This window comes from Diabrotica virgifera, chromosome 6 (genome assembly GCF_917563875.1).
Source record: "Diabrotica virgifera virgifera chromosome 6, PGI_DIABVI_V3a".
Classification (NCBI taxonomy): domain Eukaryota; kingdom Metazoa; phylum Arthropoda; class Insecta; order Coleoptera; family Chrysomelidae; genus Diabrotica; species Diabrotica virgifera.
The window spans coordinates 253204811-253224662 of record NC_065448.1 but is presented as its reverse complement, the minus strand read 5'-3'; the positions used below and the strand labels follow the sequence as shown (position 1 = coordinate 253224662).

The window sequence follows — 19852 nt, the reverse complement described above, 5'->3', positions numbered from 1 at the left end:
AAAAATTTTCAAGCACTATTAGCAGTAAATGCTGGTGGTAGGTTAAGAGGTTTTTATTATTAATTAATTTACGGAACTGTTTTGATCAATGTTGGACAATTGCTTGGCACCTCAGATGAATAAACTTAAGATACATAAGATAAAAGTATCCGCGCATAATTTTTTTTAGTTTTTGTTGTCAGTACACCTTTTTTTGACAATATCGTGAATCCGTCACTAAAAACTTTGGCGGCTGCCCGAGTTCTGGCGGGGTCCGGACAAATAATCCCCGGACAAATAATCCCGGACAAAAAATCCCCACAAATTTTCCCCGGACAAAAAATCCCCGGACAAAATATCCCCACAAAAAATCCCCACAAATAATCCCCACAAATAATCCCCGGACAAATAATCCCCGGACAAAAAATCCCCACAAAAAATCCCGGACAAAAAATCCCCACAAACTTTTTTGGACAAAATATCCCCACAAAAAATCCCGGACAGAAAATCCCCGGATGGAAAGATGCAGTCTGGCGGCCTAGAAAAAGGTTGAAAAGTTATAACGCCATTGATGATGATGATGACTAAATATTTTTGACGTTAAACTTACAAAAAGGAACATAATTTTTTGCATTACAATCAAGATTATCGTTTTCTGGACCAGCTGTTATCATCACGAATAGACAATAAGTACAACATGATTCCCAAAGCCTTAGCTTATTCCCCATATCTTCCACGATTTTTGAAAAAACTCACAATTGGAATTCGACATTTGGTAATCGAAATTACAATGTATGCTTAATTTTAATCGCTAATCATTATTTTCGTGCAGAAAACTGGTTTCATGGCGATTGCTATAACTCTCATGCACTGAAGCTGAAAAACATTTGCGTCGATTGCATTCACGGGAAAACTTTTAGAGAACTATTTGGTAGCAAAAAAATTTCTTGGGGATTTTTTGTCCGGGATTATTTGTGGGGATATTTTGTCCAAAAAAAATTGTGGGGATTTTTTGTCCGGGATTTTTTGTGGGGATTTTTTGTCCGGGGATTATTTGTCCGGGGATTATTTGTGGGGATTATTTGTGGGGATTTTTTGTGGGAATTTTTTGTCCGGGGGATTTTTTGTCTGGGGATAATTTGTGGGGATTTTTTGTCCGGGATTATTTGTCCGGGGATTATTTGTCCTAGCTTCGTTCTGGCACTACCTTCTTAAAGTGGTACGAGCCGCCACTGGCCTACGTCATGAAAGAATAACTGTGTTATGAACGTGGAGATTTTGCAGTAGGAGCTCGTACTATAAGCAAGATAATTTCATTTAACAAATCTCCTTTTCTTAATTTACCAATTATACTTTTATCAAATTGAAGTTCTGATGGCACGATAAACTGCAGTAAACTTCTTTTCTTCTTATTCTTTTATTCTTGTAGAATAAAAAATGTTTTTTAATTAGTTAGGTTAATCAGAGATCTAATTTTCAGGCATCACAAATAACGTTCTTACACTTCGCCCGTACCTACGGGAAGATCTTTATTTTCTCCTTTTCTTCTTCTTATCCGGCGGGAGGATATTTTTATCCCGAGTCCGAGTTAAAAGTTTGAGCGAAACTTAGGAAACTCGATTTCTCTAAAAGCCACGTCAAATTTTACCCCCGGTAGTTTGTTATAATTAATATTCTATTAGCGAACGCGAGTTCAGCGAAAACTCTCAACAGATTTTTTCATTTCATAAATATTTAGCGATCGATGCAATTTAAAATGCGCGAGGTGTGACGCTCTACGCTCTGCTCTGCTCTGGATCTGGATGGATACAAAATAAAAATTCGGTTAAAATATTGATTCTACCTTCAAGGTGTTTCAATATTGAAATTTTGAAACTTTTGTAATACAATAATTATTTATTATTGATCATATTATTTATATTATTGCGTACGCCTGCGGTGTAGTCCATGACAGGTTGGACTACAGATTTGCATAGGTATGCGTATTTCTCTCTCTATTTTCAGGTATTAGTCTCTCCGTTATAAAAGGATAAATCGCTAAAAAGGGAAAAAAGAAGCAACGAAAAGATGCGAAGAAATTGAGACTCTACAGTCAAAATACGATAGTCACAATATACATAGGGAAATTAAAGAACTCACAGATAGACTAAGACGGGGACAGAAAGAAAATTTAACTGATTCTGATGGAAACATCATCTTGGACAAACAAAGTAAAATTTAATAAGAACGTGGAAATAATACCTAAAAAAACTGTTTGAAAACCAAGAGACAACATTTTTGAGCTAGAAGAAGAGGTAAATGATGAACCAAGAATATTACAACAGGAAGTTTATTCGGAAATAACACAGCTAAAGGACGGCCAAGCAGCAGGTCCTGATAAAACACAAGCAGAACTATTAAAACTAATGGACAAGGAATTAATAGCAATAATCACAAAAATACTTAAACATCTATGGAGAAATACCAACATAGCGGCAGAAGTCTGAGTTAATTGCTCTTCCAAAAAAAAGGAGCCAATAAATGCGAAGAATACTGTATGAGAAGCCTGATGAATAATAATCTCATAAAATTGTTCCTAAATATAATTATTGATCCTGACACATTATTCAAAGAGCTTTTACATGTTACATTAGCTAATTATTTATACTTGTATAAATAAATATTTAATCATTATTTTTTATTACAGCGGGATGCGAAAACGGATGTTCTGGACATGGCCAGTGCACTCTTGAAGAAGGACTCTATAAATGTGTTTGTATTGCTGGTTGGGCTGGATCAGATTGCAGTATTCCATTGGAACAGGATTGCCATGATGATATGGATAATGACCACGGTAAATATTAATTAATTACACGTTTTATCTTAGTCTAAAAAGTGAACAATGAATTTTGGAAGGGACAATAAATAAAATATAAATTATTATATATTAATATTAATAAGCAAAGCCTATTAATATATAGACTATGTCTATAGCTTTACTAAAAAGATACTTATGGCACTGTTGAATTGCTTACTGATGAATATGTAGGAGGTTCGCTCCAGATAATGTGTATGGATCTTGGCAATTGAAGGCAGTCGTAGTATTTAGTTTTTTTGTAGATTTATCCACGTGGTTGTAGTTGCATCATCGACGATATTTTTAAGTGGCTTCAGGAAACCCCTCCCAAAAAGTGGGACAAAAATTAATTTTAGTCCAAAAAACAACAAATTCTACATTAGAGACAACAAATGTTTCAAAGGCTCCATAAGGAATAAGTGGCTGTATCTTCTAAAATTACAGTTAGAAAAAATATTAAATAAAATAGCAAATTGGCAAGGATCAAGTGAATATAATAATTATTAATAGAATTGTTAATATACTACGCCGACGACGCCATAATAACAGTCGATAATGAAGATGACATACAAATATTAATTAAAATATTCGAAGACGCGGTGCTCATATAGGTACAACATGGTGATCTTAACAGAGAAAACTAAATCGATAGTAATATCAGCGGAACCAAGGCGATGTAAGCGGATCGTAAATAAGAAAATAATAGAACAAGTGATGGAAACGAAATACTTGGGAATAAAACTGTTAAGCTACGGAAAAATGGAAGAAGAAGTACAAAATCAAGTGAACATGGTGAACAGAGCAGCAGGATGTCTCAACAACACAATCTGGAGAAACATATACCTCACAATGGAAACCAAAACCAGGACATGTAAATCAACAGTAAGTCCGATAATGGTGTATACAGCAAAAACAAGTATCTAGGTTGCCATATTACTGAACAACTAGATCCAGATAAAGAGATAAAATGTAGAATCGAGATAGCCCGCACATTTTTAAAAACGAGGTTATTCTTCTGTAATGATACCTTTCAACTTCAACTTCGAAAGTGCTTGATTAAATGTTACATTTGGTCATTCCTCTTGTATGGTGTCGAAGCATGGACATTAAAAATATCCACCATTAATTGTTTGGAGGCCTTTGAAATGTGGCTGCACAGACGTACACTGAAAATGCCATGGACGGCTATGCTGACAAATGTGGCAATCCTAAAGAGAGCCAATGCTGCTCGCGAGCTGCTTGATAATATCAAATATAGAGAGATGGTCCATTTTGGACAAGTAGTAAGGGGAGACCCATATACTATTCTTCAACTTATTACGATGGGTAAGTAAGTAAGTAAGGTATGCTTTATTGTCAAAATTTTTTTCCAATTTGTGGACAAAGCTTATACAAAATAAAAAATACAATAAAAAACAAAAAATAATAAAAACTACAAACAAAACAAAAACAGAAACAGATACCAAATAAATGGCGTGAATTATACTACTTAAATACAATTTTACAGTTATTAAGTACACATTAAAAATTTTTAAAAATTTTGCAAACAATATGTATACAACGTCAGAGCAAAAAGAAGGCGAACGATGAAAAGGGAAAGCGAAAGTAAATCAAAAGATCTATGTCGCTGTAAATATGTACAAAAGTACTCGAAAGTAATAATCCTGCAAGTCAATTTGCTGAATTCAAATCGTTTATAAAAAAAGTCATTCACTGTATAAAAAGCTCTCTCAAGCAAATAAGCTTTCAAGGCCTTGCGAAAAGCGGGAAATGCTGCAATAGATTTGATGTTAGATGGCAGGTGATTGTGCATTTTTCTCGAATTGTATAGTATAGAGCACTTAACCAGCTCAGACCGTGGGGTTGGCAGATAAAGATTATGCTCCATGTTTCTAAGGGGATAGTTGTGCGTGGGTCTCTCTGGACCTTCTGATGCATGTTTTCGGATTAAACAAACGGATTCAAAAACAAACAAAGAAGGAAGAGTTAATATTTTAAATTTTTTAAAGAATTCTTGGCAATGAACTCTGCTATTGAGTCTCAGGGAGTAACGAAGAGCTCTCTTTTGTAGTTTAAAAATACCCTCAAATTGAGTCGCACAACACGAGCCCCAGAATGGAAGGGCGTACCGAAGATGAGACTCAAAAAGGGCATAATAAACGGTCCTAGATATTGAACACTTCATTTCCGTAGCAACTGATCTTAGCGCAAAACAAGCAGAACTTAATTTTTTGTGTAAGGCATCAATGTGCAAGTTCCATTTTAGAGACTTATCCACAATAAGCCCTAAGAACTTCACCGATTCAACTACCTCTAGACTGTTGTTATTAAAGTAGTTGCATCACACTGTTGTAAGGTAGGACTTTGGTTTTAGAAACGTTAAATAACAGGAGATTCGAATCGCACCACGATTTAATGGTGACTAGGTCTGTAGCTATGGTATTGCGAAGATGCATGATATCCGTGTTACTCCAAGTAATACTAGTATCATCTGCAAAGAGACATATTTTACCTTTATTGTTCAGACTAGAGATGTCATTTATGTATATCAGAAACAATAAAGGGCCTAGAACTGAACCCTGAGGTATCCCACATTCTAATGGCATGCAAGAAGACGTCTTCGTGTCAACCCTTACAAACTGAAGTCTTTTATTAAGATATGATTTAAGCCATTTAAAAGCCTTTCCCCTAAATCCATAGTGCTGTAATTTGTCAGTCAAGATGTTATGGTTTACACAATCGAATGCTTTAGAGAAATCACAGAAAATTGTTGCTGTAGAGTGATGGTTGTTTAGACTGGAGTAAACATGATCGAAAAGGAAGAACATAGCATCATTCGTGCATTTGTCACTCAGGAATCCAAATTGATGTGGAGTAAGCAATTTGTATTTCAACAGAAAAGATAAGATTCTTTTTTTTTACCAGACTTTCAATTATTTTCGACAACGTGGGCAGGAGTGCAATAGGGCCGATAATTCGAAGCAAGATCTTTATCGCCTCCTTTGTGTATAGGAATAATTATCGCTGTCTTAAGGCAGCTTGGAAAAACTCCAGTTTCGAATGACCTGTTTATTAAGGTAGTAAGATGGTTTAAAGTGCAATCAGGTAGAGCAGAAAACATTTTAAGAGTGAGGCCATCAGTCCCAGATGACGATTTGTTCTTAATGTCATTTATTGTAGAGCGTAGTTCACCTAATACTATGGGTGTAAAAAAGAAACTATTTACATTCTTATGAGAAAGATATGAAATCGGATCCTGAGAAGGAGGTATAGTATTTGTTAAATTTTTTGCCACATTTACAAAGTAATTGTTCAGGGTCTCAGGAGAAGTCGGGATTGTGGTGGGAGAAGAAGTCTTATCTCTCAGTTCATTTACGATAGACCACGTTTCCTTAGCAACATTACCTGATTTAGCCAGCCTTGCATTGTAATAAATTTCCTTGGCGGCCTTTATGGCTTTATGGTAAATTTTCTTGTAAAGCCTAACGTAATCATGGAAGTATATGTTGTAGGATATGTTGTAAAATCGAAGGACGCAGAGGAATTGGTAGAAAGCAATCCTCTTGGTTGAAGAATATCAGAGAGTGGACAGGAATAACGAAATCAAAACAACTATTTAGAATAGCATAAAATCCTTTATAAAAGGTATATTTGTTAAAATCCCTATACAGGGCTACATCAAAGACAGAACTAGTTTTCGATCGGTTGACCGATCATCATCAGTGCAATCCTAAAATGTGTACAACCAGATAAAATGATGCAAAGTATTTAAAATGTTGACTAAGGTTATAAAAAGTTATAGGTTATACTCACTTAGAATCTACATGCTAACCACCAAAGTAAAAATATATGGGTAAAAACCCTTTACAATTGATCCGTCATCGGAACATATGACAAAGATGTGAATTATAACATGGATGAATAAAATATCCAATGTTTTTCGCCCGAGGTACCAATGAGCTCTATCTGACAAGTTCACATCATGGCTGTACGGAAGCAAGTGATTTTGATAACGGAAATTCTGAATGGTGACATGACAGGAATGACAGTTCCACAGGAAGTTATAATTTCCCTGTTGTTTTGTGGTATTTATTCTAAAATTTGTTAAATTAATAACAATAAAAACAGTCGTTCCCACTGAGACTTATTTAGAATAGCTCGAGACAGAGACAGTTTCGGCCACGTTAATCGCCAACGTCAAGGGGAGTTGATAGGGCACGTTAAGAAGAAGCGGAAACAAGAGCAGATACGGCGAAAACAAAAGACTGCTGGAAACAGCAGAAATGAAAGTCTTACGAAAAATAACAAACCAAATTCTAAAAGATACAGAAAGGAGTGAGAAAATACGAGCGAGAAGTGGTATAGAAGAAAGACAGAAAATAAAATAGTACGAATAGCAAGAGACAAATCGACAAATGGAACAAGATCATTGGGACGACCGAGGAAAAGATAGTCAGGCAACGTCAATTGAAGCTAAAAAAGAAGAAGAAGAAGAATTATTAATTATTATTAACAGAGTTAAATTAAATAAAGATTTCATTTGGATATAGCCTAAAATCCGCAGTTTCTGTTTTTATATTTCAAGAACGCTTTAAATGTTGAATAAAGATTGTATTTTCTCTTGTTATATATCGCTTAGGGCTTTATAACTTCTTTGATACGTCTTTTATACCTGTTCTAGATGGAATGACCGACTGTTCAGATAGTGAATGCTGCTCACATCCGAGCTGCTCGGATCACATCATGTGCATCTCCAGCAACGACCCCGTCGAGGTTCTGCTTCGCAAGCAGCCACCTTCGGTAACGGCCTCGTTCTACCAGCGAGTCAAATTCCTCATTGAGGAAAACTCGGTGCAATCTTACGCTCACATGGACGAATACACCGAAAGGTAAGCGATCTGATGATAACTAACTTCTAGAGCTTTTTTATCGAGAGCCCGCTAATCAGTATTAAATAGTTAGGGAAAGCGTTTTATCTACATTTGTTCTAGTTTACACATTAAACAATACGTCGTATTTATGTTGGTTAAATCAAAGAATAAGTATATTAAATTTCAACTTTGTTTTTTAAAGTGTAAGAGAAGAAGATATAAAAGAAGAAGTAAAATAATTTCCTGTAGCTGGCTGTATTCCATTATTCACAAAAAAATTAGTTAAAATTCTTTGTAAAAAGTACATTTTATTTAAAAATCCCTTAAAGGGCTATGTCACAGAACGTTTTCGAACTAAAAAGTTCATCATCAGTGCAGTTAACAGGTTTTTTTTAAATGCTTAAGCCACCAAAACATAGGAGTGAAAACCCTCTAAATATTGTACAATAAACTTACTATAATTGTACAACATTTAAAGGGTTTTCACTCCTCTATTTTGGTGGTTCAAGCATTTTAAAAAACTTGGTAACAGCACTGATGAAGAACTTTTTAGTTCGAAAACGTTTTGTTATGTAGCACTTTAAGGGATTTTTAAATAAAATGTAACTTTTATAAATGATTTTAACTAATTTTTTCGAAATTAAAATGTATAAAATTTTCTATTAAAAGGTTATAGGGTTGTTAAATGGTATTGTACATATTTTTGAGGTACATACCTGGAATGGTTTCATTTAAATCAATTTTTTGAACACACATATTTTATCTGTTTGATGAACACATCTTAAAAATATTGACTTAGTCAATAAGAGTCTATTTCTTTGCTGGAATCACTTCAAAATATACCTTGGAGCAATATAGGCTATTGATTATATTCAAAATAAGATAGCTAAAAGGAACTACAACGTTAACGGGGTTTTATTATTTCATATGGTCAATGGACATCTATATATGAAAAAACCGCGGAGTGCTACCATTTAAAGGGGTGCGTTTTTGAGAAATGGGTGAATTAGTCCCTGGGCACAGGTTACATTAGGGTGAGTTCTATGCACTTTTGGTATAAACATACCTACATAAAAATTGTTCCTGATTAAATTTCCTATCTAAATATCGCTTTTTAAAGTCAATGATACTTTTTTTTACAAAAATATATTCAAAAGAAAAAGCACAAAGAAACCCAAAAGAAAGAAATTTTGTTTTTTGTCCCATAACTTTTGTCCACGAGGATATAGGTATAGACATTGCTTTACAGAAAAAAAATCTACATATTTCTTCTTTAAAATGTTGTGTAGTAGAGGTAATTAGGATTTATAGTTTTCGAAATATGATTTTTCAAAGTTCGCCACTCACAGCAATGTTGGGCAATTTTCCTTGTAATTTCGCAAATATTGTTCTGTAACTTTTTTCCACGTAACTTTAGGTATATGAAATGGTACGTAATAGAAATAGAAATCAATTAGCTTTAAAATGGTCTACTGTCTAACGTTGTACGACTTTTTTTTAAAGAGATTATGGTTTTTCAAAAATTTTATACTTTTAACAATTTTTTATAATATAATATAAAAATAAAATTATATTATTATATGATATATTGTATATTATATAATATTATATTATATATAGTATATATAATATAATATTATATTATATAATATATAATACCTAATATAAAAAAAAATATTAGTTTTTACATTTTTTACGATTATTTTTGAAATTTCTCATTATAACTTTTTTTCTTCTACATTTAGGTATATATTATATTATATAATAAAAAAAGCTTATTTTGTTTACTTTAAAATTTTGTGTTACAAAAAATTCGAGGATTATTTTTGAATAAGATATTATTTTTCAAAATGTAATAAGTACTTGCAACGATTTTTGATTTTAGGATTATTTTTTAAATTTCTCATTATAACTTTTTTTTGTCTTGTACATGAATATACTATATATTGCTGAATAAAGAGGGCTTACTTTCTGTTCTTTAAAATGGTGTATCATCTACATTTAAATAATGGAAACCGAGTGATTCTTTGATATTTTTTTACCTGTATTATTTAAAATTATTTCTTTTACAAAAATTACATAAACATTAGTCTTAGAAAACATCACTTTAGTTAAAATTATTTAAACGTTGACATTTAAAAAATTTCAAAATCAAAGTCCATCTCTTCGTTAGCATTAGCTTCAATATCTTCCTCTGACACCTCAGTTATCTTAGAGTCCCACAATTAGTACCCATGCACATGCACCCTTGGCAGAATATTGAAAAACTAATTCCTATCTTCCTACAACCGCAGTTTTTTGTACATCCTTTGGTACATTTACATGCTATTTTTTCAAGCAAAGCTTGTGGTGCAGGAGCTTTGACAGTAAATATTGGAATTAATCCATATTTTGAAGTTTGCCCGGCCGCGTCAAGTGGATCCAAAGTATTACCTATAAAAAATAAGATTCAATCATAACACACAATCACATAAAAAAGTTACAAGGAGAAATTTAAAAAATAATCCTAAAATCAAAAATCGTTGCAAGTACTTATTACATTTTGAAAAAGCATATCTTATTCAAAAATAATCCTAGAATTTTTTATAATACACCGTTTTAAAGTAAACAGAATAAGCTTTCTTTTTTATTATGTAATATATACCTAAATGTAGAAGAAAAAAAGTTATAATGGGAAATTTAAAAAATAATCGTAAAAAATATAAAAACTTGTTAAGAGTATAAAATCTTGAAAAAGATAACCTCTTTAAAAGAAGTCGTACAACATTATACAGTAGAACATTTTAAAGGTAATTGATTTGTATTCCTCTTACATGTACCATTGCATATGCCTAAAGTTGCGTAGAGAAAAGTTACAGAAAAATATTTGCGAAATAACAAGGAAAATTGCCTAAAATTGCTGTGAGTGGCGAACTTTGAAAAATCATATTGCGAAAACTGTAAATCCTAACGACCTCTACTAAGCATCATTTTAAAGAGAAAATATGTAAGTTTTTTTTCTGTGAAGCAATGTCTATACCTATATCCCCGTGGACAAAAGTTATGGGACAAAAAACAAAATTTCTTTCTTTTGGGTTTCTTTGGACTTTTTCTTTTGAATATATTTTAGTAAAAAAAAGTATCTTTGACTTTAAAAAGTTATATTTAGATAGGAAATTTAACCAGGTACAATTTTTATGTAGACGTGTTTGTACCAAAAGTGCATAGAACTCACCCTAATGTAACCTGTGCCCAGGGACTAATTCACCTATTTCTCAAAAACGCACCCCTTTAAATGGTAGCACTCCGCGGTTTTTTCATATATAGAGATTCATTGACCATATGAAGTAATAAAACCCCGTTAACGTTGTAGTTCCTTTCTATAACTTTTAGCCTCTATAATTTTTTTGGAGTCTCTCGAACCTCTTACTTGTCTCTCGAATTATAGTCATTCTAGAGGTTGTCAATCATCATAGTCACAACTTTTGCAGCGACTGTTTTAAAGAATTATTTTGAGCTGCAACCATACTCGTAGATTCTTTAGTCGAGTTACTTCTTCTGATACTTTTTCTGTCCTAGATTTTATGACTCGACAATACAGGACAATGTAGAGATAATGTTTAGTCAATCGTGTTTTAGAGCAATACCAAAACTGCTACAAGAAACCCCTTTTCATTTTTATAGTTCTTTTCAATTCTAATTTTCATTCAATAATTTTAATAGTTCAATGTAAAAATAAACCAGTGTTCCAAAAGAACTTTTTATAGTTCGTTTATACTAGGCGCGTGATTACATGTTGCATGACCATTATCGAAGGTATGGTCAAATAAATAATGTAGCTGTGGAATAAAATTACATAAATTCTTTACAACCGTAAATTTTATGCCATTTGAGTTTCTACCTATATTTTAAATTTAATCCGTGTTGGGAATTGCCCACAGTAGACTTAAACAATAAAAGTGGTATATATATCTAAAAATATCAAATAATTAATTGAAATAGACTGATGTGTTTTTGTACACAGTTATTACAAATGAATGAATGGAAACAGAAAATTATTTTTTAAGTATTTAAAAGTACCCCCTAGCTGAGCGCTTTCGGCTTACAAAGCCATTTTAGCAACCGCTACTATGGGGGGCCCTTTTTATTGAAAAAATTCCTTAAAAAATTCTTGCATCGAAGTTAAAAATCTTGAAGGACGGTTGAAATTTTTAATTTAAATTTGAAAAACATCTAGAAAAGGCACATTTAGACTATACAAAAAAAAAACATGTTAAAAAAATTGAGCATGGTAAGATGCAAGCACCCGTCATCTGGAGTGGAGGCGGCTGGGAGAATTTGTCAAATTTAAACAAAAATTTTCAACCACCCTCTCAAGTTTTTTTAACTTCAGCAGAAGAAATATTTTATGATTCTTTTAGACGTATATTAACAGATAAAAATATGTGCCTTTAAAAATATAATCAACAATAGAGAGCGTTGTTTTCTAATACACTGATCTTTCTCTTTTCAAATATCAATTTTCACAATAAATATTTAGATCAAATAAAAGTAATAGTGATTTTTGGTAAGATAGGTACGTAGAATCATAATACGCTACCATTAATATTTAAACCAAAATGTAACACAATTATTACATTTGTTTTTTTTTTTTTATTTTAAATACTAATAACAGTAGAAAATGTCTTTCTAGTGAAACAAATATGGATAAAACGCATTTCCTAATTTATGAATACAACAAATGGGCTCGAAACAGCCACGCTGTCGACCTATGTACTATCGCGCTATTTATCACAGGATTTCAGCTCTGCACGTTTGAGCGGAGATCGGGGAGTCCTCTCCCTGATTTTTTGCTCGGGCATCGCACTCCTTTTAGCGGAGCTCTATCCCTATTTGACCATAACCACTCGCCCTTCTTCCCCCTCTCTTCATGCCTGTAGTTGTTATTCGATGTACTTCTGAGACAGATCAGACATGAGGGGTTGGGATATCATTGTGTCTCGTCTACAAAATCCCTGTGTTCGTCTATACCTGATCCTTAGCCCGAGCTGTCGCTCAGATGCGGAATTTTTCCTTAAAGGCCTTTACCAAAAGTTATCAGGACGTAGTCGATTTTGTGTGATTTCCTTATTAGAAAAATAGGAGTTGATGAAAATGGTGTTGAATTGAACAATGAGTAACCAATCTAATTTCACAATTTTAATGATTTTAACAGAACTATTAGTATATTGTCAAAAAAATAATAAATATTTTTTGATTTATTAGATTTAGGGTTAAATAGACCATTTTAGAATTATAATACTTGATACTATTGAAGTTAATTCTTGGATAAGAATGAAGATTTTGCTAAAAAGTGTTTGCCTTATTTTGCGTTGGTAGTATCTGTTTATTAAGATCTTAGCAACAAGGCTCAACACACATTGAAAGAAGGGACAACACGCATTTAAAACAATAACACAACAAACTACAGGGCGTTTGGTAACCAATGGGCCACAGCTTGCCCTTAGATTCCTGAGGATAAAATAGGTCGATTTAAGCTAACTTACTTTAGTACGAAAGTTGATAATAACCGAACTACAGGGTGTCAAAGCTAAACTTTTATTTTATTTATTCTTGAATATTTCCTGACAGGCATGGGATAACAACTCGGAATTTGGTAAGCCAGTGATTTTTTGACGAGAAATCTAGATTCTCCACAAAAAAATATGTATTACCCAGAGGGCGCCACATACGTCTTTCACGCGCTCATTTATTACGTTCAATTTTTTTTACTACGCACTCTATATAGTTTTTGAATAAAATCTTTTATTCCCCTATTGTTTTTACGTACTTAAAAAAAGGTATACTACATTCATCCGTTTTCGAGATAAATTCATTTTAAATCCGCGATGCAAAATAATTTTTTATATAATATCATTGTAGTGACAGCCGAAAAAAAAATAAACATATGGACTTAATAATTTCCAAAAATATATCGCAAATTCCTTCAAATATAATTTGCGATGCAATGACATAAATATGAGAACTTGCACAATTATTATGCTTTCAAGTTTATTTTTCGGGTGTAACTACAATGATAGTATGCAAAGACTTATGTTGCATCGCAGATTTAAAATGCGTTTATTTCGAAAACGTAAGTAAAAATATCAAGAGAATTAAAGTTTTGATTCAAAAATTATATAAAGTAGAGAATAAAAGAAATGAGCGCTGAAAGACATATGTGGCGCCCTCTGTGTAATACATAATTTTTGGTGGCGAATTTCGATTTCTCGTCCCAAAAACCCCCAGTTTACCAAATTTTGTGTAGTTATCCCATGCCTATCATAAAATATTCAAGAATAAATAAAATAAAAGTTTAAATTTGACACCCTGCATTTTGGTTATCAACTTTCGTACTAAAGTAAGTTAGCTTAAATTGACCTATTTAAGCTTAGGAATCTAAGGTTAAGCTATGGTCCATTTGTTACCAAACACCCTGTATAGGAATAACAATTTATTTATTTGCAAACAACAACAAAGCTACAATTATTTCAACAAAATAGGAAGTTCAATTTGTCCGACACCTTCACCAAATTTTAGAAAATCCTTTTTAAAGATTGGCGAAGGTCATTTGCCATTTTTGAAAATTTGGCGAAGGTGCCTAACAATTTTATATATCAACAAAGTTGTATGGCTAATTACCACTTTACTGAGTCAAGTGTGTTTTATTCAAAACTGCTGATTGCGCAAGGTTGACATACACTGAAATCGACAGGTTCTGGTGAAAACCTTAAACGTGCCATACAGTGTGCCCTTGTTAACAGTGGAGCAGTAGCAGGCATTCTGGCTCTCATTCCAAATTTCCTTAATCTGTTTCTAACTGAATTGGCACTTATTCGAACATTACGGGCTATCGAAAGGATATTTCGCAGTTTCTAGCTATAACATGATGTGTACACAAAGTCTCCAGATGTAAATAGTCCTGAGAAGTCCTAAAACTGGACTTCTTGTGTATCCGCCACTTTCTCTATACCTTCTTCGTCAATTTCCAATTAAAGCTACAATTTGGGCTGCTTGTTCTGACGTTAAATTACTCATTTTTTGTATCAACGCATCTCCTCGATGAAAAATCAAACAGACATAAGCCACAGATCAAATTACAAATATCCCAAATTAATATTCTCTTTTAACAATGTTTTGTCTACTGTTTTTTTTCGGCAAAAACAGCCTTCAACTTAAAATGTAATGTGTTTGTGCCTCAATAGGGCAGTCAATGAGAGCAAGAACAGGTTATTACCTCCGAATTCTATCCTACTGCATGGATTTTAATGAAATTTTAAGAATAGCCTGAAAATATCTCCTTATTCAAAGTCTACCCTATGCCGATGTGTGCTTTTGTCTTGGTGGACGGTTCCCACCCCTTCTCGGGGGTGGAAAAATTTTTGGTTAAACAACTACGAAAGTTGCTAAAGAACCCAATTCTAAGCAAAAACTGTTCTATAATTTTTTTTCGAAAACCCAATACTTTTTGAGTTATTCGAGGTTAAAAATTGGCCATTTTCATTGAAATATAACACCTTTTCAAACGGTTTTTTGCGAATAACTTAAAAACAATGCATCTAACTAAAAAAATTATATAAAACATTTTTGTAGCTCATAAAAAAAACAAAGAGATTCGTTACTTCTTCAATCTTCTAGATATAACACAAAAAGAGATATGGCAGGTAAAAAGAGTTTGTTTTTTGGTGCATGCTCAAATCAGTGTATTCAACTTGAAATAACAGAGAAACGGTCGATTTCATGTATATAATGCTACCAATATGTTTTATTGTGATTGAAAAGTCCTTTCAAATAAGCAATATTAAATGTCGATTGGATTCAAACTAAGCGAGATATACTGCAAAAAATTGATGACTAACGAATTTTAAGAAAAAAAATGAGAACTATATTTAACCCCTCACCCACAAGAATTTAAATACATCGTTTTCCTTCTACAATACATTTTACTACAGTGTCATTTTTATGTTCAAAAAGTTGAGCGGGTTTAAAATGAATGGTTTTTGAAAAAAATAAGATCAAATTATAGAGCGCATATTTAAATTTTCTTAAAGATCTTCTTTTTCTCCATGTAACTTGAAAATTATAAGAGATACTGTTATAAAAAATAAAATAAAAATGTTTATCTAGTTCATTTTTGTATGGCATCTTTTTTTGGCATCTCTTATCATTTTCGAGTTACATGGAGGAAAAGGAAAATTTTTAAGAAAATTTAAAAATGCGCTCAATAATTTGATCTTATTTTTTTTTTCAAAAACCATTCATTTTAAACCCGCCCAACTTTTTGAACATAAAAAGAACACTATAGTAAAATGTATTGTGGAAGGAAAACGATGCATTTAAATTCTTGTGGATGAGGGGTTAAATATACTTCTGATTTTTTTCTTAAAATACGTTAGTCATCAAATTTTTTACAGTTTATCTCGCATAGTTTGAATGTAATGGATATTTAATATTGCTTATTTTAAAGATCTTTTCAAGCACAGCAAAAGTAATTGGTAGTATACAACTAAAATCGACCGTTTCTCTGTTATTTCAAGTTAAATACACTGATTTGAGCATGCACCAAGAAAACAAGTTTTTTTCACTTACCATATCTCTTTTTGTGTTATAACTAGAAGATTCATAAAGGAAAGAATCTCTTTGTTATTTTATAAGCTACAAAAATGTTTAATGTAGTTTTTTTAGTTAGATGCATAGTTTTTAGGTATTCGCAAAAAAACCGTTTGAAAAGGTGTTATGTTTTAATGAAAATGGCCAATTTTCAACCAGGAATAACTCAAAAAGTATTGAGTTTTCGAAAAAAAAAAATATAGAACAGTTTTTGCTTAGTATTACGTTCGCTAGCAACTTCCGTAGATATTTAAGAAAAAATTTTCCACCCCCGAGAGGGAACCGCCCCCAAGACAAAAGCAGACATCGGCATAGGGTAGACTTTGTTTCTTGGGCTATTTTCTACTTACTGTGAAAATATCACGTAAATCGATATTGTAGGATAGAATTCGGAGCCACGTACCCTCATTGACTGCCCTACAAGGAGTATTATAACATTCTGCTAAAAATTAAAAATCATTTTAAAAATTTTTTCTGTTTCAAAAATATGCGATACTTTTTGTGCTTAATGTAATAATTAAAAAAACATAATATTATTTTATCTAAATGTATTCAAATGACTTAATTTTTATCCAAGAATTATTGACGTAGTTACTGAACAGTCATTAAAGAACATACAATTGTTTTATTTCAAAAAAATAGCAATTTTATTTGAAGATTTTGGTTGCTCATAAAAGCTAAGTGTCAAGAAATAATAAATATATTGGGATATGTATTAATAATAATCTATACAAGCCTTGTGAATACGAAATCATATAGGAAAAACTTATTAAGATGAATATTTTAACAGTGAGGTTGATACCTAGGTTAATAAAAAGGTATATTTTAAAAGGAAATCACGTAAATCGCAAAATAGGCCTTCCACCAATTATTTTGTATCAAAGTGGTATTAGAACTAAATATAATATTAACGAATAACCATTTAGCTCTAGGTATGTATTAAAACGACATGGTGGACACAAGTTGAGCATGCCACATAGTGTTTTACATACTTTTGACACGATTTCGCCATGCCCTATGGAATGCTTGTTCACCGAGACCAAATGAACTAAGATTAGAGTATATATTTTATGTTAGGAACAATGATTTAAAAGATGTATGCCAATAAATGATGTATTAAATCGTTATATGATGGTATCTAACAATAAAACGCTACACACTTTTATTTTCGGTACTTCAACAAAATTTATTACAAATGAATGTCACTTTAGCAGTTTTTGCAAGTTTTTTGCATTTCTCAAGTGCTGTATTCTATTATGTGTCTACATTTTAAAAAACTGAATAGGTTGAGGCGCGGGTAGCTGTTTATCTTAAGCTGGTCATTCAAAATTATAACATATCTATATTTTTAAACTTAATAATTTCGATAGATTCTAATAAAGATAGGTGAAGACCTTTATTTTGAATCTGAAGAATTTGGAACTGTTAATTAAAATAATGATTATGATGATGAAGTGCGTACGTAGAATTTGTTTTTCTATTATTGAAAGCCTTTTTGTGTTCTGTTATAAGTTTGTCAAGGGCTCTGCCAGTTTGACCGATATAAGTTTTTGGAAAATCCCAACATATCAGTTTGTATACACCACTCTGTAATCGCTTTTTCTTTTGGTTTATATTGTTCTTAATGTAAGCTTAAGCAAAAAAAAAAGAACAATAAGAGCCAAAGGAATTACAGAGCGGTGTATACAAACTGACATGTGGTCACTGTCCAAAAAACTTACATCGGTCCAACTGGCAGAACCTTTGACAAACGTATAACAGAACACAAAAGGGCTTTCAATAATAAAATAAAACAGATTCTTCGTACGAACTACACCTTCTAGATCATACTTATTCTTTTGTAAACAGTTTCACATTCTTTATATTCAAAATAAAGGCCTTAAGCTATCTTTATCAACGAAAACTTTTCGTTTATAAATTTGCAAAAGTCTGTGTGTTATTGCGTCGCCGGTCCTGCAATACTCAGATCAGATTTATCGATGGATTCTTATGTAGTTTCTTCTTCTAAATCCAAATCTGAAAATGGCATTTCGATATTTCTAACCGTCTTCGAGATAATCGACCTCAAAGTCTAAAATGTGACGTCACAATCCGGTTATCTCCTACAGACGCACTAAACGTCAGCTCAAATGGTTGATTAGGAAGTAGGCTACTTTTTTTTTAAATCTCGATTTGCCAAGCATAGGTTATTTACATTTGAGTTTGACACTTCGTGAATGTCAAACTAAATTTTAAATTAAGTATTAATAAAACATCAATGACATTTGATAGTGAATTTAATTATTATATAAAATAAATAAGATGTTCAAAAATACAATTTGAGTATAAATATTTTAAAAGCAATAATTTATTAACAGTTTTAAAAAGGTTTATACCAGTATAAATACGGCCTCCCCTTTATGATAAATGGACTGTTCCATTTGCTAAAAAATTAAAATATTATGTATAACCTAGTCGTTCCCTAAACTCGATACAACTGCTAGTGATTGTAGAAGGTAATTTTGTGTTTTTTGAGAATTTTGCCGAAATTGGCAAAATTACTAATTATTTAGTAATAATTATTTTCCGCAAATCGCCAGGAAATTTTGACATTCCTGTCAAAATTTCTTGAAGAAAAAGTCAGGACTTCCTTACTGTAAGGAAATGTCATTTCCTTACTGTAAGGAAATGATATTTCCGTACAGTTGTTAGTGTTCTACATAAATGATAATTCAACCTCAATACGTTTCCATAGTAACCCAAGTAATTTTATTAGGAATTTCAAAGCACCATTTATTTGGGAATAAAATTATCGCGTTTTTTTTAAATCAATCAATATCTGTCGAATTTTAAACGATTTGCGGAAAAAATAGTATGTTTACCTCGTAGAAAAAGCCACATTCCTGGACTCTGTGTTGCTAAGTCTCGACTTAGCAATCTTCACAGTCGTCCAGGAATGTTAAGCTTTTCCTACCCGGTAAACAATGTACTATAACTATATAGAAATTATTTTTTTGTCGAATTGGCAAAATTATTGACTAAAATCACTAGCCAGTATTGTGTCTGTGTACATCCTTCTAATGGAAAAAAATATTTTAAGATTTTTCTCAAATTATGGATACCAAGAACATTTTCATTTATAACTCTTTTATTTTTAATTTGACAAATAAAAGTTATTCTTCATAAAAAGCTCTTCTTGTTCTAAGATTTATGATGCAACCGTGTCCCAAAAGTAGGGGAACGGTCGAATATTTCGCGAACTAAACATCGGATGGAAAAACTGAAAAATACGTGTTCAATCATTTTCAAAAATCTATCCAATGACATCAAACACCAACTCCCACTACACCCCCTGGAGGTGGGGTGGGGGGTAACTTTAAAATCTTAAATGGAAACCCCTAGATTTTCTTGCAGATTTGCATTCGTTACGTAAAAGTAAGCAACTTTTATGCAAGACATTTTTTCGAAATGTGGATAGATGGCGCTATAATTGGGAAAAACTATTTATCATGATACCATAGATAAATTATAGAAACGGTCTAATATCTCGAGAAATACA

At 32.2% G+C, this 19852-nt stretch overlaps 1 protein-coding gene across 2 annotated transcripts in view; it reads left to right on the top strand.

Annotated features, from left to right (window-relative positions):
• The window catches only part of LOC114333661 (teneurin-a), a 499544-nt gene that overhangs the window by 265950 nt on the left and 213742 nt on the right, over positions 1 to 19852 (top strand). For both annotated transcript variants that reach the window (XM_050653925.1, XM_050653924.1), the window contains exons 11-12: positions 2666 to 2812; positions 7497 to 7704. In XM_050653925.1, coding sequence (XP_050509882.1) covers positions 2666 to 2812; positions 7497 to 7704 — 355 coding nt within the window. The remainder of the gene's footprint in view (positions 1 to 2665; positions 2813 to 7496; positions 7705 to 19852) is intronic.